Source organism: Pseudonaja textilis, chromosome 1 (genome assembly GCF_049901715.1).
Source record: "Pseudonaja textilis isolate UNSWEBS1 chromosome 1, rPseTex1.2, whole genome shotgun sequence".
Lineage (NCBI taxonomy): Eukaryota > Metazoa > Chordata > Lepidosauria > Squamata > Elapidae > Pseudonaja > Pseudonaja textilis.
Genome location: NC_141990.1, coordinates 145,010,000 through 145,033,218, shown reverse-complemented (window position 1 = coordinate 145,033,218; position 23,219 = coordinate 145,010,000). Strand labels below are relative to the sequence as shown.

At 36.5% G+C, this 23,219-nt stretch overlaps 1 protein-coding gene across 1 annotated transcript in view; it reads left to right on the top strand.

Annotated features, from left to right (window-relative positions):
- The window catches only part of FERMT1 (FERM domain containing kindlin 1), a 43,292-nt gene that overhangs the window by 7,281 nt on the left and 12,792 nt on the right, over positions 1-23,219 (top strand). Inside the window, exons 4-11 of the mRNA XM_026710346.2 lie at positions 6,947-7,099; positions 8,705-8,918; positions 9,574-9,676; positions 12,518-12,625; positions 15,430-15,561; positions 17,356-17,405; positions 18,496-18,620; positions 19,663-19,769. Coding sequence (XP_026566131.1) covers positions 6,947-7,099; positions 8,705-8,918; positions 9,574-9,676; positions 12,518-12,625; positions 15,430-15,561; positions 17,356-17,405; positions 18,496-18,620; positions 19,663-19,769 — 992 coding nt within the window. The remainder of the gene's footprint in view (positions 1-6,946; positions 7,100-8,704; positions 8,919-9,573; positions 9,677-12,517; positions 12,626-15,429; positions 15,562-17,355; positions 17,406-18,495; positions 18,621-19,662; positions 19,770-23,219) is intronic.

Below are 23,219 nucleotides of genomic sequence, written 5' to 3'. Positions count from 1 at the left end.
GGAGGCAATGGCAAACCATTTCTGAAAAAACCTTGCCAAGAAAACTGCAGAAACTTGTCCAGGTGATTGCTGGGAGTCAACACTGACTTGAAGACACCCCCCAAAAAATTATTTAAGTTAATCCAAAATTAATTTCTTCATATTCAGAGTGATGTCTAACACTATCCATCACGTTCATCCATTCCAAGCTTATCAATCAGATGCAGCCTACAGAACAGCGGCTCTGATGAGATGTAGAGACATAACGCTTCTCTCTCTTTGGAACATCTGCCTTCTAGTTTATGAGAGAATAGATTTTGTTCAATAATTGTAATCTATTGAACACTTTTTCATATAACAGTAAGTCACTTACTTGGAGCAGAGCATTTCTTTTTCCATTACTATGGTTTTATAGCAGGTCCAGGATATAACTTACTGCTGCCTGATGTGAAAATCAAGGTTCTCGTCTGCTTCTAGCTGTAGAAGCCAAACAAGCTGTGACTGAATTTTGCTTCAACATTAGCATCCAGATGCAGAAGAGAAGAGGGCTCTTTAATTTTTAGAATTTCACTGCAAGTACCTTGCCATGCAAATTATAGTTGGTGGCTAGGGCATTTCCACACCATGAGCTTATGGACACATCCTCTCTGCTTCTTTTAAGCCTTTTATCCATGGAATTCTCTCCTGGAATTCTAAGACAACATAACCAGATCTTCACAGCTGAAAGTTAACCATGTTGAGGAAAGCAGAATTGCTGTGCATTACCAGTTCAAGATCCTAAAGTTTAAATATTTTGATTTGTAATTCTAAAATCCATTGAAAGTAATGGGAAAATGAGAACACAATGTAGGCTGTGGAAGGTAGTAGTTTGATTTTTAATTTTAGTTCAGCCCTTCAGGTCCATTGACAGCTTGGGGACTTATTGTAATTGTTTTATTATGGTTTTTTTAAAGGTTTCAGTTCAGCAGATTTGAGAGAAATACCATTGAATTCTGCATTCTCTCAAATATATATAAAAAATGGAATATTGGCTGAATAAGACCAATGCCCAATAAAGTTTGTTCATACCAATGAATGTAATGACCAGTGAAAAAAGTACGTGGAGCTTATTTTACCCAAAGCAAATTACTCACTTTATTCTGAGGTATTTCTGCATAGCTGCCCATTACTGCTTATTGTTTTCACTCACTCAAGAAGAACATCAATTACATGTTTTTAAAAAGCAGAACAAGATGTGTCTACACATATCTCAGAATAAAGGGGAGGGCAGGATAGGACTTGCAGTACAAAGAGACATTCCTGCTATATATGAGAATCTTATCATTTAGAGGAATCATCATTCAGGAGGGGAAGTAATACAAGGCCTTTGATCAGGAAAACATCCATCTAGACATCTAGATTGCCCAAGGCCTTATTCTGCATGCTTCAGAGTCCCTAAAATCACATAGTACTGTTCAATGGGAAAGCACCAAAACAGCCACAACTCCCTGACCATGTCCAGTAGAAACCTTAAAATGTGTTCAAAACTCCTGAAGATGGATAATTGAGCAAGGTAAGGTTGCTGATTTCTAATGGGACATCAGATAGTCTCTCTGTAGCCTTTGGTTCCTGTAATGTAACAACAGCATTTGTTGTGTTTCTGCTCTCAAGTGCAATTTGTCATCCAAACTTAGAATGAAAGAGACAGAAAGTACTTTATAGATCAAAGGTATCAAACCCAAGGCGCATGAGCCAGATGCGTCATGTGGTGGCCACGCCCATGCCCAGTTTAGTGAAGGGGGGAAAAGTCTTGATACGTCACATGACGCCGCCGTGACGACATGAGTTTGACATCCCTGTTATAGATCATCTAGTTAGGGATATGAAGTTTCAGATTATTCACCTATATTAAGAAATAATAATAAATACTCTTTACATAATAATAATAGCAGCAACAACAACAATGGACCTTTAAGGACCAATACTGACCCTTGAGAACTCTGATCTAGTCTAAACCTTGCCAAGCAAGGAATCCTGGACTGATAAGGCTCCATTTCCACACTGTGTAATCTTGCTCTCTTCCTTCCCATCTTTAATAATTTTTGTACTCAAATTTATTGTTTTGATATTTTAATATTTCATCTTGTTTTTACTCAGTTGTAAGCTGCCTAGGGTCACCCCTTGGTGAGAAGGACAGCATACAAATGTAATAAATAAATAAAATCTACAATTGCAGCATGCATCAAACATTTCCAGCAAAAGAGATTCTACAACCTTCCTTGTGTATTTGATATTAGATGAATTTTTTTAAAGTCATGAATTCTGTTGGTTCATCTTGATAAATAAACCATGTGTAAGATAAAAAATAAGTTATAGTTCTATGCATAGATCTGTTTTTTTATTTATTTTGTCAAGCGATTATAAGCTAACAGGTATGAGTATAAACATAGTTATGAACACATGAAATGGAAAGGTAGAAGAAAAATAAAAAGAAACAATAGGACAGGGACGGTAGGCACATTGGTACGCTTATGCACACCCCCTACAGACCTCTTAGGAAAGGGGTGAGGTCAATAGTAGATAGTCTAAGGTTAAAGTTTTTGGGATTTGGGGAAAAAAACAGAGTCAGATAGAGTATTCCAGACATTGACCACTCTGTTGCTGAAGTCGTATTTCCTGCAATCAAGTTTGATGCTGTTTACCTTGAGTTTGTATCTGTTGTGTGCTCTTGTATTGTTATGGTTGAAGCTGAAGTATTCATTGACAGGTACGACATTGCAATATATAATTTTATGTATTATACTTAGATCGGACTGAAGGTCTAGAATTTCAAGTCTGGTGGCATAAGGTATTCTACAACGAGTAGAGGAGTGGAGAACTCTTCTTGTGAAATATTTCTGGACTTTCTCAATTGCATTAATATCAGATACGTAATGCAGGTTCCAGACTGATGAGCTGTATTCAAGTATTGGTCTAGCAAATGTTTTGTATGTCAAGTTAGTAGTGTGATATTACTGGAGAAAAAGCTATGCAGGATTAGGTTAACAACTCTTAATGCCTTTTAAGCTATGTAGTTACAGTATCTTATTTACAGCTCTATGATAAAGAGCGGGAAAGTTTTAAAATAACTGCAGTGGACTTATCGCACTTCTTTCATACTGATTTCCAGGTTCAGAGGTCCTTGAACTCAATAGTTTGTTGAGTATCGCTGTTTTAAAGCTACGAAGTTGTACACAAGCATAACTTCCGTTTGTTATTGTTCACCTCTCCAATGATGTATGCTACATTTTCTGTAGATGGAATGTATCACCTCAAGCCATGTTAACAGCTGTGCAATTCGCAATATGAATTCCTAGCACATGTCTATAAACACACCACAATTACAATGATTAAAGCCTCAGGTATTGCTCAACCAGGAATTTATCTCTAAAAAATTCCTCACCACAAATAAGACTTGTACCAGCCTGCAAGGAAAGCGTTGTAGGTGTTTGTAGATGAGTACATGAGGGCGTATGAGTGTAGTGACAGAATAAAATATTATAGAAAATAAATGCACTAGAAGTCTCCCATAGTACACGTAGTAGCCACAGATTCATTTGCTAAGTCTGAGAAAATCAAGCATTCTCTCTCATGTTTTTTCTTTACACATGAAGCTATAATTGCAGATAACACTGCAGGGAATGACGTTATAAATAACATTATAAATAACAGGAAATGGCCTGCTAAGAGTCATTCAGCTATCACTATTTTAGAGGAAAACGTGGGAGAGGTAGATAAAGTTTGCAATCTGTATAGAAAGGGAGAAATGATTTTGATAATGCTTCTTTGGGAGTTAGCTAGAAGTATGGCATATTGCTGAGTTTTCACAAGTATACCGTAGGTGACATGATTGAATGAATACTTCTGGCTTGTTCATAACCTGAGGACATTGTTTGCTAGAGATTTAGCAGAATAGAATTGCCTTTTTTTTTTCTAGACAGAAAGAATAGGAATTATGGGGCAACAGATCTGGAAGTTCCCAGCCTAGAGAAGACCACACCATAGAGACAAATGGATAACTGAGTAGATGTCTGACTGGCTGGAGTGAGAAGATACAGCAAAAGGGATCTGTGTAATGGGTTTTTACAATGAAATTTACCTTGCCAGCATTGCTCTCAAGAGATCTCTTAGTCGCTTACTACCTATAAAGTCAGATGATAACCATTAAACTCTTTCTTATAGCATAAATGGCACAGTTAACATGAAAAAAAGCAGCTGTAATTGCCTTCCCATTTAAAACCTCTCTAAAGTCCAGGAAAGTCTGCTTCGCTATTTAAAGTCTGGAGGCATCTGAGCTCATATTACAGTGGAAAAGAAATATGATGAACTAGAACTTCATATCATGGCCATTTTTACCCTAAAGTAGCTCTCACCAACTTGGTACACATTCCAGATATATTGGCCTTCGTCCTTGGATCTTGAGAAAGTCAATCTCTGAACTATATAATACTACTTCTGTCAATCTTAGCATGCAAGAGGGTTTAAGTGAAGGTTGTAGAAGCAAGCGTCTGTTTTATCTACTATTTACATGTAGATTACCCTGTAACTGTTAGCAAAGTATGTTTAATTAGTGGCTATTTACTGAAGTATTGTAAAAGTAAAATACCTTTTGAGTTGAGTGCAAATTTGACCTTTATGGGGACTTTTTTTATATATAATCGTGCTTAAGTGATTGATCCCTGACTTTTTTATGATATTCTTTGTAAAACAGCCTGCTGTTTCTCCAGTTTTCCATCCAAGTGTGCCCAATTCCTCTTAGTTTATTGAAATCATCCAAGGTCAGCTAGTGCTTCTATCTATCTCAGGAGTCTTCAAACTTGACAGCTTTAAGACTGGTGGACTTCAACTCCCAGAATTCTTCCTCCAGCCATGTTAGCTCAGGAATTCTGGAAGCTGAAGTCCACCAGTCTTAAACTTGCCAAGACCCTTGATCTATCTTATCTAAATAAGAATTTCATGTCAGTTTTATGTCACTAACGTAAGAGAGTACGCGTGGTGGAGATTAAGACTAGATCATCTCATATGTCCCTTCTGCTGCTTTTATCAGTTAGGCTAGACTAGGTGGAACCATTTTCCTCTTGGAAGCTCTTGGAAGCAAATGCCTTGAAAGTAGAAGCAGCTGAGAACAACTCTGTTTGATGGGCATAGAATATGCTTTTCCTCAGTTAAAGAGTGAAAGAAGGACAGGTTTCTGGGAGTCTAAGACTACCAATTTCTAACTTCATTAGAACTCCTTCAAGGAAGGGCACCTCTTTGTTTGACTATTTGTTTGATTCTTGTCAAACCTGGTATTTGAATTAAAGCAGCCTGCTTCCATTGTAATGTATCATTATATAAGTGGTTTAATATTAATAATTGGTTCCTGGTTGTCTTGATTTATCCTCCCTACTCTTTTTTCCCCCTCTTGCTCTAAAGTCTTCTTACATTGATAGAGCATAGGAAAGAAGCTGTCTTCTTTTATACATTGTCTCCTTTCTGGGTGAAAAGTGGTGTTTAAATGTTTTCACAGAATAAAGTTAAAGCGAAAGCAGATGCACTTCCAGTCACCACTTATGTTTTATTTGCCTACTCCATAATCCTGTTTCTCTGCTTCTTGTCCTAGCCAATTGTTTTGAAAGAAAATATTTTAATGGGACGGCAATATTCTTCTCTGTTCCATTTATTAAAAATTAACCCTCTTGCTGATTTCAAAAGTACCGAAATTCTTATGGTGGCAAAGGATGTTTGCTTAGTTCTGCTTTGCAAAATTATTATTGTGGTTGGTCAACCAGCCACATGTTTAGACTGATTTGGCAATTTTTGCTCATCTAGCAAGTCCTCCTCAAAGACCTGGGAGAGGCAGATATTGTTATTTAATAATATTAAAAATATTATTGCAGGATGTAAATGTTTCCAAGTAAATCGTAACTTTTGCAATTGATGGGTGGTGATTTTGTCAATGCCAATGTTGTTGTTGTTGTTATTATTATTATTATCTTTTATTCATTAAACATGGAACTCAGTCAACTGAACATTTAAAAATGTATCACAAATACCATTGACTGGTGCTGATGGTTGATACGGGTTGCTGACAGCATCCTAGGTATCAACCAAGTATCTTCTTAAATGTATGCTGTTCCAAGTAGTGCAGACTTTTGCAGTTCCACAAAAGTGTTATTGCAGGAAGCTGCAATTTCTTGATGTATTTTGTAAAATTCTTGGACATGGTACCAAGTGCCCCAATAACAATGGGTATCACTATTACATGTTTCATCCATAACTACGTCGTTTTGATGGCCAGGTCGCAATATTTCATGATTTTTTCCCAGTTCTTTTTCTTCGACTCTGAGGTCTCCTGGTATAGCGATATCAATAAATTGTATGCTTCGATTTTCGGCCACCGTGATATATGGCATGTTGTGTTCCAAATGATGATTTGGAATTTATCTCTTTTATTCATTAAACATGAAACTCAGTCAACTGAACATTTAAAAATGTATCACAAATATCATTGACTGGCACTGATAGTTGATATGGGAATTTATTGTTGTTTTTGTTATTTTTTTCATTAAACATGAAACTCAGTCAACGAAACATTTAAAATATTCATTTTTAATTTAAAACAACAGCAGAGAGGGGAGCAACCAGATCTCAGGGAGAATCTTGCTCAGAGGGCAGGCCCTGTTATAGAGAAGGCACCCTTCTGGGTTCCTAAGAGATGACATTGTTTAATCAAAGGAACCCAGCATGAGCTAATCCTACAGGATAGAATTAGAATCATCACCTCTTTCAAAGCAGGAGAAACTCCTTTTCTCAGAGAGACCAATAACCCTGGTACGGGTCATCTTTTTGGCCCCTTTAACCTATTCTGGAGGGCAAAAGAAAATGATGTGTCAAATCAATGGACTCTCTTGGATGATAGAACCCACTGGTCTTTCCAGCCCATTGATATTTTCAACTGTGTTTGCAGGTATTAGACGGTCAGAAGAACTGTCTCTGCTGAAGCCAACCAGTGAGATAAAAAAGAAAAAGAGAAAAGACAAAGAGAAGGACAAAGACAAAGAACCAGTCGTAGAAGATATTTTAAACCTGCACAATTCTCCAGTGAGTTTGGGATTGCCAGGTAACAGTGCAATAGGCAATACTGATTTTATCAGCTCTACTTATTTATTGGCTGCCTTCTTTATACGTTGAACTTCAAAAAGTAAGAACAAAAGGCCATGTAATTAATCAGTTAGAGAAACCTTTGAGCTTGTTACTCTATATAAGCTGTTTTTTAACATTGGCTATGAGGACTCAGAATGACAGGGATTATTGGGGAACTCTGAACTGAAAATGCTGCCATCAGGAAAGAAGAAGAATTCAGTTCAATTACACATTTTTAGGAATAAGAATTAAGTTCTGACAACGGCATGCAAGAATGCCTTGTGTACCTTAGGAAAGTGAAACAATTTTTCATCGGTTACAGCTTTTGAAAAAGACTTGGTGTTCAAGGGAAATACCAGTTAAAACCACACCAACTCCTGCTGCAAATGTTAATTTTCTTTCTACATTGCCAGCAGGCACCCCTCATGTGACCTGCAAAAATCCAGAGGGTCACTAGCTGGCAGGAAGTCTTTGCTTCCATTTAATGGCAATCTAGTATTTGGACGGAGCTCGTTGGTATGTATACTTAAATGCTCCATGAATTATTCTGCATTAGGGGTGTCCAACCATGACAACTTTAAGACTTGTGGACTTCAACTGGCTGACATGACTGGCTGGGGAATTCTGGGAGTTGAAATCCAGAAGTCTTAAAGTTGACGAGGTTGGATACCCCGGCTCTGCATTGTGAAAGATTTAATCATTATTCTCTCTTTCTGCGCCCACTTGGAAGCATTCTTCCTTTTTTCTAGAGAAAGACTTGAAAGAACCTGAGCGCCATGCAATTCAGGTCTGGCACAGTACCATCTATAGAACAATTATGGTTAGTGATACTTACATATAAGGAAAAAAAACCAGTTATGCCAGGAACCAGGATATTAAAGAAAGAGATACTTTTGATTATAACAATGGCATAGTATTCCAAATCTAAGTGCATCTGAAGTTAGAAAACTAAAAGTACATTTAACTAATTTTTTTTTTGAACAAGCACAATTATCCTTGCAGATGTAAGATTGCTGGGATTTAGCTATTTATTGAAAGCTGCCTGCAAAACTATTAAATAGCGTCCTGAAGAGTTTTTTTTTTCCAGAGAAATATAGGTAGTGTCAGGATTCCAGCAGTTATCCCATTTTAAATCATGAGTCTCAAGCCAAACTTCCAAAACTTTAAAAGGATTTATTAAGAGTTAGCATGCCAGCACTACCTAGGTGTAGCCAACTCTAAGACACATAATTCATTGTCACCCTTGACCCTGGTTTTCCCCCCACCCCCTGGGTGTATCATAATTCATATTCTCCAGTGGGACACATCCCTAGCCAAGAGTCATCAATCATGCTCTCCAGTTTAGAATTTTGCACAGCAAAAACTTTAGTCGCCTAGAAATTATCTATGAAAACATTTATGGAATGCAGTTTCGGTTTTGCAAGCTGCTGCACTGCTCCCCCCTCCCTTTCTGTTGGCAACTCTAAAAAGACCAGAGAAATATTTTACGAGTTGACAGGTTGCTTATATTAGAAAATCATCTCCTTTCACATTCAGCAATGTTAGAAACTGATAGTTTTATTTTCTGTTCTCAATATTCCAGCCAGTCCTGGCTTATATAGCAAGACCATGACCCCGACTTACGATCCCATTACTGGTTCACCCGTCCCTTCCACCGTTGCATGGTTCAGTGACAGCCCATTGGCACAACAGAGCTGGAGCACCCTCGCTTTTAGCCATCCTAACTGTGCACCAGAGACACTTGCCAAAATGTATCAGCCTCGAACGTTGGTCGACAAAGCCAAACTGAACGCCGGGTGAGGAACCTTTCTCTTTGAATATTAGCATTGGATCATTTTGACAAGCCAAGGGCAGGGCTGGCTCTGTGTGTGTGTGTGTGTGTGCTGTGTATCCATACACAAAGGATTAATTAGGATATTAGGATAAGATTTGGGACGAATGAAAAGTGACACCTTGACATATTCTGTTAGGAATTAAAGGAAGGCTCAAATTCCTCTTCACACTTTTGATTGTTCATAACTGTATTTCTCTCTTCCCAAACACATTTTTTCCAAAGCACACATATTTTCCTCTTATATACATAGAATTCATAATTTCTAAATATGTTCATTTGCTAAAATTGAAAAACTATGCAGCTACCTCTACTTTTGCTAAATGTTGTCCTGCATCATTGAGGCTGACATTTAAGGGATTAAAGGGTCATAAAAAGGGAGTTTATTGAGGCTAACACTGTCAGAGGCAACATCTAGTAATATGCAATAATACTAATAGGCATTACAGTGTGTAGAAATATATTTCAAGTTTTCTTACTATGACTGTACTTACTAAACTCTATATCTCTCACTCCCCCACCTCCGCCCATATATTTCCGATATCTTGTGCTTTTTTACAACTTGGCATTTTTCTTTCTGTGGAACTTATTGTCAGTGCTTGGTGTTCTTTTCCTTTCAGATGGTTAGATTCATCTCGATCACTCATGGAACAAGATATCCAGGAGGACGATGAACTTCTACTCCGTTTTAAATACTATGATTTCTTTGATCTGAACGCAAAAGTAAGAAGCTCTTTAAGATTCCTGACATGACAATTAAAAAACAAATTTAAGGATTTCATTTTGTATTCACAACTGAATGTTGTTAAACCACAGCTTATAGATCAGAGTACAGTAATACTATATCAGTTTTCTTTTAACGTAAGTAAAATAACATGATAGTTTTTGTGGAATATTCTCTTTCATTTGACTTATCCATTTGATTTCGGGATTGAGCAACTCCAAGCTGAGTTGAGGTGGCTCACAATATTAAAAGAAATAGAAATAGAGTAGAAACCAATGAACAGATAAAATATCTAGTCACAAAACATATGCCCAATACATACAACAATCTCAACCCTACCCTAAGACCTAGGAGAATAGCAAGTTTTTAAAGCCTTCCAGGACATTATCAAAGTAGGAGTGTTTAAAAGGGCAGGTGCCCTGATACAGAAGATACCCTTGTTGGGTCACGAAAAATGCCACTGTGTAATCAAAGGTACCCAGAGCATACCTATTCTGTCAACCCTGACTGCCTAGGTAGATAACATGGGTGATAGGCAGTCCTCAAATATTTGGACCCTGTGCCATATGGGACTATATAAATCATAATCAACACCCTGAAGCATACTGGAAATCAGTGCTAATTGCAAATCAGGGTGTCACGTGGGCATACCAAGTCAAAGCTTCTGAGTGTCTTCAACGGCAGTCTTCAATAGGGTACATTGCAGCAGTCAAGCCATGAGGTGCAAAGAGCATGAATGACTGTCTGCAGGACCTTCCAATCCAGGAAGGGGAGCAACTGATATATTATCCTCTATTAAAATTTTATTTTGTAACATTATGGTAGAACTGGTCCAGAATTTTCCTTAATATTTCTACTATTTCTTAATATTTCTATTTTCCTTAATATTCCTTAATTCAATCTTCTTATCTGTAATAGACTTAACATTAAACATTAACATTTAACATTAAAATGATTTTCGTCTCCTCTAATAATCCAATGCAAAGTCTACAGTTCTATTTCAGTAGGTTGATTAATCTTGTACAGTGAGATCCAATTTTACTACTAGGCTACTAAACAACAATATTTCAACAGTAGTAGAGTTATGCAGATGCATGCACAGGGCATACCAAAAATCAGGCCCCATGGACTATTTACTCTATAAACATTAAATGTTTGAATTGGTTGACATTTTTTTCAATACCTTCTTACTCATTTTAGCCATGACTTTTAAAAACATTGCTGAGCGCAATGACATTTTCTCTGAAAAAGAAAATTAATAAAACATATTGCTTTTGAAACACTCTGTACATGCATCTCTCTATTCCCTTTTAGAGTAAGCAATATTATGCAGAGTGCAGATAAATAGTAAGAAATAGTAGTACTCTAGTTGTGCACCATCACATTTCACTAGGCTTCTCCATATCTTCCTGTCTTGCAAATTATCCTTCTTTTATCCTTGTGCACTTATCGCTTCAAAAATTGCCTTTTGTTATGTAATCTTATCAAACAACGTTGTCTTTCTCTTCCTCTCAGCCAGCTCATTCTTCTTCTATATACTTCCTTTGAGCTTATTCATTGTCTCTATTTAACTAAACCACCTGAACTTATTATTTTCATACTGTACTGGCTATTCAGTGTTGTTTTCAGTCTACATTTGCTCATCCCCCATTCAGTCCTCATTCTATCACTTCTTGTATTATTAGATAAATACTCCATTTCTACTGTATTCAACTTATGTATTTCTCTGGACAGACCCATCACTCAATTCCATATTCCATTTAAGTGGGCAGAAGCACATTCTTACAGCCATTTTCACTTTTTTATATAAGGATTCATTTCTCCCAACAGCTCACTGTATTCATGTCCCAAGCAAAATGTCTCTAACATCACTACAAATATTCCTTTTATATATTAGCCATAAAAATACATTACACAAAACAGAGGTCATCATATATCTTTGTTTAATTCCTTGCTCAATATTAGACAATCTTCTTGAGAGCATTTACTATTATATGTATTTTACTTCCATCACACTCTTATCAAATTTAACGGCCAACCTTCAATTCCACATCTATGCAAAACATTCCCAAATTTATGCCTATATCTTAGCATGTGTTTTGCTTAAATGACCTGCTGAGCAGCAAAAACTCTGGTCAAAATACTTTGCTAGCATAAAATTACAGCGAATCCCCTTTTAGTTTTTATCTTAATTTTTGTTCCTTTTTTATTTATATAATAATGGCATTCTTCTAATCATCTGTCATTGGTACTTTCTTCAGACATTAAGCAAGTTACATAGCTGCTCCCTGAGGAAACTATATGTAGATTTTAACACTTCTTCAATACTCAATCTATACCGGTAGCTTTCTTATTTTTCAATATTACCACTTCTTTATTAATTTTTCTTGGCATTAATATGGGTAGCATTGTTCCAGTTCCACCCTTGAACATATCAGTATCATTCCTCTTACAGCTATCTAAAATACTACATGTCTATTTCTCTTATAAAGCCATTAAACCTTCCCCCAAAATCTGATTCTAGCGCCACTCATTTTTATAGTGCAGCTGTTGACACACAGTGCAAAATGTGGCCTAGCTCTCTGGCTAACAAAAGCTCTCCCCTCTTGATCATCATGACTGATGGTCATCATCAAGTTGGCAGCCATCCAAATTTTCTCCAGGATAATCTGTTCCCAACCTCATCCTTCAGGTCTTCCAATGTTGTCCTTCTTTGCTGAAACGGAGGACAAAATGTTTCAAAGGACAGTATATCTGGAGGTAGTTAGGCTGTTCAACTGTTGGACTTACGGCAAAGTCTGCTTATTTCTAATACAACCTGCTATTGCTTCTCTTGGCAGTATGATGCAGTACGGATCCATCAGCTATATGAGCAAGCCCGCTGGGCTATTCTGCTAGAAGAAATAGACTGCACAGAAGAAGAAACCTTCATTTTTGCTGCATTGCAGGCATGTACTTGATCTTGTTACAAAACCAGTTTTTTGTGTTTGCAGCAGTCACCTGCCAGAACATGAGCACCCAAGGAGGAGGACTTGGATTGATTGTTCCAAGTGAAATCTTTCCCCCTGCTTTCTTCAAAAGCGATAAACTAGTTTGCTATTTCAAATTCTGTTTACACATATGTCAATGATTAACAGAGGATATTTGATGAGGCGGCTAATTCTTCAAATGTTGTAGAGCAAATATTGAATTGTGTTACCTCCCAAATACGAAACATAGATTGATCATGATGCACTCCCATTTCCAAACAATGAGAAAATATCATTCATCCCCCAAAGTGTTAAATGTTGAGTTTTGAGTTTGATAAGAGTCCTTCCTCAGATTGGATGATAAACAAAAGGACAGGAGGCCCTTGTGCACATTTCTTAACCAGGTTTAGTTGTTTTCAGATCAGTTCAGAAATTAGTTCTTCAAATATAAGCCCAAACAGTAATTAAATGACTGCAATTCTCTGCATGTCTAATTGGACAACAGCCACATGTAATTGAGTGGGATTTTATACTCGGAAAGAGTTTATGGGATTATTCCCTCTAGGGAACCTGCACAAACTTCATTTTCATTGAGTATGCAAGCAAACTTCTACAGGGAAGGAATTACAGTATTTGGATGAATTGCTGTAACTCACGTATTTATGGAGCAGAATGATGTTTACTATTTGAAATATTACTTCCCTGCTCCTTTGTTCCCTTTGACTCACCCTTTTTTAATTTATATTTATTAAGTCTTTTTTCATAAATACAAATCAAAAGAAGAAAATAAGAAAGTACAAAAAAATGAAAAGAGAAAAAAAACCTAAAGTTAAGAAATATGACTTCTGACATTTTCAACAGATAATTACAAACGTATTGCTCTTCCTTCCTCTTAGATTTCATACAAGTTCCTTCAGACCTTAACTTAATCCATGTCTTTCTTAATTTTCAAACCCATAGAATATTATTTCATTTCTTCTTTCAGAAAAAAAATCCCTGGATCTGAAGTCCCTATTCTGTATTTTTCAGTTCTATTGTCTTTTTATCCATATCAAACCTGTTTTTTAATTGTGCATATAAAAACCATTAAAATTATAGTTTTTATGGTTTTTAAACCTACTGAAGGATGATTGTTCTCTTGACTTCATCTTAATTTTTCCATCCTCTTATGTTAATAAATCTTGATATATTAATCATTTTGTTCTATCTGCTGTTTCTCATCTATAAAATGCTTCCTGTGCTGAGGACAAAAAAGGTATCTTTCAGCATATCCTGGGCTTCTATTTATTTCATACTCTCAAATTGGCACTTCTCATATAATGATTGTTAACATCCATATGTTAACTTTAAAAACCCTTGCCAACTAAACCACTGGCTATACTGTTCCAATTCTAACATTCTTTTATTTCTTAGAAGAACCCATTCTTTCATCCAAACCAAACAACAAACTGCAAAATACAATTTAAACTCCTAGCTCTTCTCTGTCTTTTGCATCCTGAAAAAAATTAAATTTAACATTTGATTTCTTGCCTTGCCATACAAATCTAAATAAATCTTTTTATCCTTGTGTAAAAGGTGCATCATTTTTCAAAACGAGTATGAAATAACTGCCTCGTTCGAGAAGATTCACTTTTATCATCGAAATTCCATCAATAATAATTGCAATTTTTCCATCTAGAAAATTCCTTCAGTTTTTCCATTAATATATCTCTATTAATAATCCATTAATAATCCTCCCAAGGGATTAAACCAAATAGTCTGCAAATACCCTTAATTTATATCCTTTTTTTCCCACCCTCACCCCGATTATTCTCTCATTCTGTCTTATATCACTAACACAAGTGGTGAAAATGAACAACAATGTCTTGTTCATTTTGGATCTCACAGGTTTGAGTCAATTCACCATTGGCTATAATTTGTGCTGCTTGTGATAGTATATAGCCCATTTAATAAAGTTATTTCCACAATCCATTCTTCCAAATTTTTAAACATAATAATCTAATTTAAATTATCAATTGCTTTCCCTTGCATCAACAAATGTCAACATGGTTCATTTTTCATTAGTATATTAAAATGGTTTCCGGTATATGTCCCTCATCTGATTTTTGAACAGAAAATCACATTGACATATCTGGCTGGGGAAGCCAAAGACCTGCTTACATAAGGATGATTTTCTCTGCTTCTCTTAGCAGCTACCACATGTTTTGCTGGATAGAATATGCAGCCTGGGTTAAAACATCAGAGCTGTGATGGTGCAATGGTTAGAATGCAGAACTGCAGGCTAATTCTGCCGACTGCCAACAGTTTGATTTTCACTGGCTCAAGATTGACTCAGCCTTCCATCCTTCCAAGGTCCACAAAAGGAGGACTCAGATTGTTAGGGGCAATACGCTGACTCTGTAAACCACTCAGAGAGGGTTGTAAAGCACTATGAAGCGGTATATAAGTCTAAGTGCTATTGCTTTCTTAATTTAGTGTGTTTTAACCTTTTGTATGAATAACTTTTAGCCTTTTCGAGAGTATAATCAGCCAGGAATTATTTGATTTTGATAAATGCATCATTCAGCCGCCTGGAGTAAAATTAGGATTGACAGTCTATTACTGAACTGCTGTAAATACATAATACTATATTTTAAAAAAGGATCAAATTAATAAAAACACGATTGCTTCCATTGCCTTTTCATACATGTGATGAGTCAGAATATACTAATCAAAGGGAAAGGCTAAAATGAAATCAACAAGCTTACCAGATGCCATCCGGGTATGTTTTCCCTTGACTGCAGTACCATATCAGCAAGCTGACTTTATCCTCAGGATCCAAAGACTTCCCAGTTGAGAGTGAAACCGACGAAGTGGAAGCAGCACTTTCCAATCTAGAAATAACACTAGAAGGAGGAAGATCAGAGAACCTATTGGTATGTCATTCCCTTCCTTTGGGCACGGAGTCAAGGTAATATTCTGGATGTAGGAAATTAGGTTGGGATTTTATCAATGAGCATATTTCCCACCATACCTGGTAGGCAGAGGTGGTATTCAGCCAGTTTTGACCAGTTCTGGAGAACCAGTAGCATGAATTTTGAGTAGTTTGGAGAACCAGCAAATACCACCTCTGACTGGCCCCGTCCCCATCTATTTTCTGCCTCCCGAGTCCAGCTGATCAGCTGGGTCTTCTTTGGTTGCCCTGCACAGGAGAACGGAGCTGGAAAGCAGGTTAGTGGGGTGGGGAGGGAATGGAGATTTTACAGTAACCTTCCCCCAGGAATGGGGAGGGAATGGGGATTTTACAGTATCCTTCCCCTGCCACACCCAACAAGCCATGCCCAACAAGCCATATCCACAGAACCAGTAATAAAAAAAATTGAATCCAATGACTGTAGGCCAGGATGCACAGTTGATGAATTGCAACATTCACTATCAATGCCTGCTTGAGCTAAAGAGAATTAGAGTTCAACAATATCTGAATATCTGTACAGGTGGTCCTCAACTTATAACAGTTCGTTCAGTGACCGTTCAAAGTTACTACGACACTGAAAAATGTGACTTATGACCGTTTTTCACAGTTATGACCATTGCAGCATCTCCATGGTCCTGTGATCACAATTCAGATGCTTGACAACTGTATTCAATTTATTACAGTCTATAGACCAGAGTCCAGAATGGATAAAACACTCAGCAAGTATACAATTAAAAATTCTAGAATAAAATAATCAATAACAGATAGAATTTATGATAAAATCCAGTCTGTCAGTTACACAGCTGCTTAGCAACTGGTTCATACTTATGACCGTTGCTGTGTCCCAAGGTCATGTGATCTCCTTTTGCGACATTCTCACAAGCAAAGTCAATGAGGAAGCCAGATTCACTTAACAACCAGGTTACTAACTTATCAACTGCGGTGATTCACTTAACAACTGTGGCAAGGAAGAATGGGGCAAAACTCACTTAACAAAGGTCTCACTTAACAAGAGAAATTTTTGAGCTCAGTTGTGATAAGTCAAGGAGTACCTGTACAATACCTCTTTAACCCAAGAGGAGAAGGAACTTTATCATGGCATTATCACTCCTCTCTAATTAGTTAGTTAATTTACTTTACTGTCATTACACCTCATACAACAAAATTAAATGCCATCTTCAGTGTACATTATAACTATAAAAATAAAACACAAACACACATCCTTCACATTCTATACAATTGAATTGAAAACCCGATATTGTATTAATATTGCACTATACAGTAGAATTCAATATAGTTACTGCCCTGGGATAGAAGCTTTTTTTTAGCCCATTTGTCCTTATTTTTATTATCCTGTACCAATTGCTAGGTGGTAATAATTCAAAAATAGGGTGCCCAGGATAAGATGGGTCTGCTTTTCAGGTATTTTTAGTACAGGGTAGTTTGTGCCTAATTTCTGGTTTCACCTGAGATTTTAAGAGATACAAAAAAAAATTTCAATATTATATCATTTCAGGGGAAGATGGCTATTTCTTATCTCCCAAATTTAGATTTGTGGGTTTGTTTCGGAGATAAATTTTTAAATTTATCTGCAACGTATTCGCTGAATTGGGTTTAAAGTGTGGGAAAAACAAATAGCAAGTCAGCAACCGTAAAATGCGCCAAATATGCAACCATAATACGAGCCAATCATTGACATGCAATTGAAAGTATCTAGCTGTGCCTTGTTACTAGCATAATTCTTGGTTCTCCATAGGAGGATATCACAGACATTCCAAAGCTTGCTGATAACCTCAAACTATTTAGGTAAGGAAAAGGAGCAAACCCATATATTGAACAATGGGGTTTACTTTAGCATATTTCCTTGTGTTTCATTACATTGAATTTTGAAAACAATCAATGTCCCAAATCTCAAAAGTCAATATGATTGTATCAAGATCACTTCAGTTAAATTGGAAATTGACTTAATATGTCTATAAGCCATCTTTCATATAAGAACCACTCCCAGGGTGGTTCACAAAATTAAAATAATATCTTCACAATAAAACTCAATGATTAAATCCATTTAAATACTACTGCATGAAAAACGATCGAATTTGTGTTTTCATAAAGAAATGAATGACTTACTTGAAATCTTTCAGGAAAGCAGAGTTTGTACGTGAAGACGTAAAATGAATAATCAAGATGTTTTGCAGTTCAGTGTTTTGTGGAAATAGAAGAGGGGGCAGTTGATAAAACGTGCATTACGATATTACAATATAGGTAGTCCTCAACTTACAACAGATCTCTTAGTAATCGTTTGAAGTTACAACGGCACTGAAAAAAAGTGACTTACAACCGCTTTTCCCACTTACGACAGTGGTAGTATCTCCACGGTCATGTGATCAAAATCCAGACGCTTGGGAACTGACTCACATTTATGACCGTTGCAGTGTGTGCTGGGATCCTATGATCTGCTTTTGTGACCTTCTGACAAACAAAGTCAATGGGGAAGCCAGATTCACTTAACAACCATGTTCAACTATGGCAAGAAAGATCGTAAAATGGGGCAAAATTCACTTAAATGTTTCACTTAGCAACAACAATTTTGGGCTCAATTGTGGTTGAGGACTACCTGTACAAATCTCACTATTTCTATACTTTTACCTGCACTGAGAAGTAAACTCCGAGGCCAGAGTTTGCATGTTTTGTCTTTTGGGGTTGGAGGGGGTGTCACTGTAGTTTCTACTGTGACTTGCCCCTCTCTGATAAAGCAGCTAAAATAGAGAAAACAGATACTTCTGAATGAGGCAGGCAGATGTACTTTCATAATGTATGGAAAATAAAACTTGGCCTAAAAGGTTGACCAATCTTCTCATTAGAACAGAGGCTTGACGAAGCAATTCTTCATTTGCAGATCCAAAAAGCTGGTGCTGAAGGCCTTCAAGCAATATTGGTTCGTCTTCAAAGACACATCCATAAGTTACTTTAAAAACAAAGAAGCTGAACACGGAGAACCTATCGAGAAGCTTAACCTAAGAGGTAGAAGCTGATATTTTCATACAGCATCTTATGAAGTGCAGTTGCATCTACAGAGATCTCCTAGCACAATAAGCGTATTTGTTCTTTGTTTATATGTCTGAGTGCACACGGACATGCATGTCTGTGCACATGCATAGACACAGTTTAATCTGTCTTTATGTAGTATTTACCAAAACCTATTTTTGTATAGTTGGGAGTGTTTTGGTCTCATTTACTGACAGATGTCCAAAGGATACTAATCATTATGACATTGTTGCCCACATAATATGTGCCAAAGTGTGGATACCACAGCCATGAGTGAAGATGAGGAACACATGAAATCCACATACCTCTGTGATTACATTTCTGTAATACAGAAACTGTATTATATAGCTTCATAGAAATGGTGCCAGGCTTTCAATGCCTTGAGTTCCCAAATTATGTGACCAGTGGGAAGCGATGAAATCCCACTGGTGCAAATGCTCTGTGTGTATTGCAAATTCCATATTGATCATCTGCTTATGACACGCTTCAATGGCACTTATGTTTGTCTGGAAAAAGGTCCTCACCACACCAGAGCTCTTATCATTTTAAACCCATCACATGAAGATATATTACTGATCAGATGATGATCCATAACATCACGGTCTCCCTTGAAACTAAACTAAGCTAAGGCTGAGTGCACCCCAGAATAAAATTATTTTGGTCTGCAAGTTTACATCTATCCTCTTAACTGCAGAGGTCCCCAATCTTGCCACGTCACGGAGCAACAGTGGTGGCAGGGTGTGGCAGGGAGGGGATAGTTTTCACATGTGCAAATGGAGCTTCATGTGTTCACCTCCTTGCGTGGCCCGGTTCCCAGTAGGGTGCAGATTGCTACCAGACTGGGGGTTGAGGACCTCTGTCTTAGTGATAAGTAATAATTAATCATTTACCTTTTTTAAATTGTCCTTATTCCTTTTTTTAATATGCGGTTTCTTCTTCCGGTCTTTCTCATGTATTGTTCTTAAATGAAGATGAAATGTAAGTTTACATATAAATTCTCTTCTGTTTTGTTGTTCAGGATGTGAAATTGTCCCAGATGTAAGTGTGTCAGCGAAAAAATATGGGATTAAATTACTCATCCCAGTTGCTGATGGAATGAATGAAACACATTTGAGGTGTAATGATGTGAGTAACAAAACAGCTGAATGAACCTATTGTGTGCACAGAGGAGGGGTATTAATGTGCTTTTTGTGCATTGCATTGCCCCTTGGGAAATCTCATTGAGGTCCAGGTGCTTGGCTGGCATTTCAATGCATTGCAAACCCACACAGTGCATAAATATTCCCAGCTATTTGTGCACGGAGATAAAACAAGGCTTGTATAGGGGAAAAAACCACAATTAACCAAACTCCAGGTTGCCTACTCACCTCCATTCATGAGAGGGGATTTTTGTCTAAAAGTCTGTGCCAAGAGCCACTTTGCCAAATGATTCTGTAAATTTGTCAGTATTTGTCCTTTGCCTCATATGACCTTCCTGTCTGAAGAACCCTTGTGAAACTCAGTTTACCTCCCTAAAGTCATTAATGTCTGACACTTCCATGAACAGGACAATAAGGCTTTCTCAGCCAACAGTGTAGGTTTACCATTGCCTTATTTGGGCTATATTTTGTGTGGACTATAGTCCTGGGATTTCCTCAGGCTCTCCCAAGGTGGACTGGTGGGGTGGAGGGAAATTAAAGGACAAAGGAGATCTAAGAGTTCTGATATGTCCGTGAGGAGGAGAAAAAAAAAGGATTCAATATTAGCTATACACATATTTTATATAAATAATACAAAGATAGTAAAGAAAAATGGTAAATAGCAGAAAAATACATAGAAAAGATGAGGTGAGATCTGAATCTACTCTTTTGCTGAGAAAAGGTGAGGTGAGATCCATACCTACTCTTTCGGCCTTCTCAAGGGCCCTGAAGACCTGGCTGTGCCAATTGACCTGGGGCCCTGATGGTGGCATGTCTCATTGGAGGTGTGACTTCCTTGCCATCTTTGTTAATTTTTAGTCAATTTTAATTTAACAATATTTATTGTTTTAATGTGTCATCTTTTTGTTTTCCATTGGCTGTAAGCTGCCCAGCATCGCCTCTAGGTGAGTTGGGTGGCATATAAGTTTAATATATAAAGAAAAGAAAAAGATGATAAAGAACAGCTTTTAATGTTATAATACATTTTTATTTGCCCCCCTCTTTCTACAACATAATTTCCTTTCTTCCATAAGCTACTCTTTCTGATGTTCAAACCCATAAGTCACCAGTTCATTTTTCTCTTTTTTCAGCAAGCAGTCCATAAGAGATTTGATACTTTTTTCCCACAAACTTGGTTCAGTGGTAGGAAGAACATTCCTACCACTGTACCAGGACTTGCCTCAATTCTAGAAAGGAAGTTTCCTTTTGCGCAAGGAGATTTTACTTCTGGAACACAGTAAGAGGGCAAGTAAAATCTTGCCTTCTTACTGCTGCCTGCTTGTACGTTTATCAGTATATCAAGGATCATAAAAGATGCATTTAGTGTCACTTCGGTTCAGTCCTGTAGTACAGTATGACATACCCTCTGAAGGAAATTGAAAATGCATTCACATCAAACAAAGGAACATGAAAATCAAACTTGGATGAGCTTTCACAGCTCCCTTTTGTTCTCTGTAACATCCTTAACTTTCTTTTTTTTTTTAAACAAGTTTTATTGATTTTACAAACAAACAAACAAAACAAAACATCATTAAACATTAAAAACATAAAACCTCTTTCCATTGTAAATCTTTACAAGGCAGGTAACATATTGCTTTATATCACATACTTATAATTTATCCCATTTCCATATAAACACGTAAATTCCCTTTACCAAATTCCACATTGTTTCTCTTTAATCATTATTCAATCATATTTCCTTTCTAATTTATCTGCTATTCAATCATCACATTTATATTTTCCTCTGGCTTGTTTATAATTATTCTCATCTAGTCTTCCTCCGAGATTTTATTATTTAATTCTTAATTGAACACACACACATAAGACATAAACATAAAAACATAAAACTTTCTTTTAGAAAGTAACTTGGCCCCAGATTACCTCTTTTTGTATGGACTTCAATTGAATTCATGCTCTTCTTATATACCATTACCTATCTTGTTTACCATTCTATATCTATTATATAACTCCTCTCCACTTTTGCCTCATCTTAATTCTGTTTTATATATTTAATCTTGCTTTGAAGAAAAATATTTTTATATCTTTTGTCCATTTCTCCATTTACATCTGTCTCATTTCCAATATAAAAAGAATAGTTTCCCTGGAATCACTAATCAGAGTATGATGCCTTTCTATCATTCCCCTAAATTAAAATTTAAAATAACACCTAAATCCCAATCAGATTCTGCTTAGTACATTCTACTATTTCAGAAACCAATACTACAATAATAAATCCATAACAGTCAACACATTAATCCATTAAACTCTATATTTAAACTAATATTTTAAACATTCCTTTAGTATTTTATTAAAACTTAATATCATTCATTATTAAACATTTTAAAGTTATACCTTAATATTTTTAGTCTTTTATTAGATCTTAAAAAGTTCTGATTATCTACTTATAATACAAATACCACTATTACAATACTAATGTGTACTTTGCAGAATCCCCTTTTTTTTTTAAAAACCCATACATTACCCATTATCCCTAAAAAAAAATTTCTTTTCTCCATCTTGTTTTATACCTTTGTAACTTTTTCCCCCCTTTTCCCTTTCCTTCTTAGCCCACCTAAACTTTTTAACCCCTCCTCTCCAAACCTCTGCCTTCTTGGTTTCCCCTTTCTGTTGCATTCCTCTTTCCTTTTGCTTTCTAGCATTCTGTTGTTTTTGCATCTTCTTTTTCTCTTTCATAAATATTTTTTTATTTCTTAAGTCCTTCCTTTTCGCCTCCTCTCTTTCTCCTTTCTTTCTTAGTCACACCATTTAGTTCATTAAAAATGGCTTCTTCTTCCTCGGCTTCTTCCAGCTGTTGTTTAATTTGCTGACACATGACAAGTGCCATATCTAGGAAACAAAGGGCTTCTCCCATAACATCTTTACCTTCTTTCCTTATTTTTAAATACTGTTTTTTTAGTTCATCAAGAGATAGAGCCATTTTGAACTGTTTCTTCTTCTTTTTCTGTATCCTCTTCTTATTATTAAGCCAATCAGTTATTTCCAAACTTAAAACAGTTCCCAAAAGTCCCAAAATCCCATAATCATCAAACAGTCCAGGCAGAGTACAAACTTCTTCTTTTACAATTTCTCTTCTAGGGGTGAAGTCAAATTAGGGAAGAAAAAACGTCCAGTCTGTGCTTTAAATCTTTTTTAGAATTAATTTCTATTCTCTTTATCTTCAAGGCATCTCCTCCAGCAAAGTCTTAGAGTAAAAAAATTTTTTCCAAGCCTCTCTCCTTCCCACTTATAACAAAGGAGTTTAGGTTTTACCTTCTATTAAAAGGCTGGTTTCCCTTGTCCATTTGTTAATTCCATAAGAGAGGGAGAGTAACTTCCCCTTTTCATCACTTTTCTTCGCCGCTGAAAACATCAATCGGGAACATTGTAGCGTCCAGAA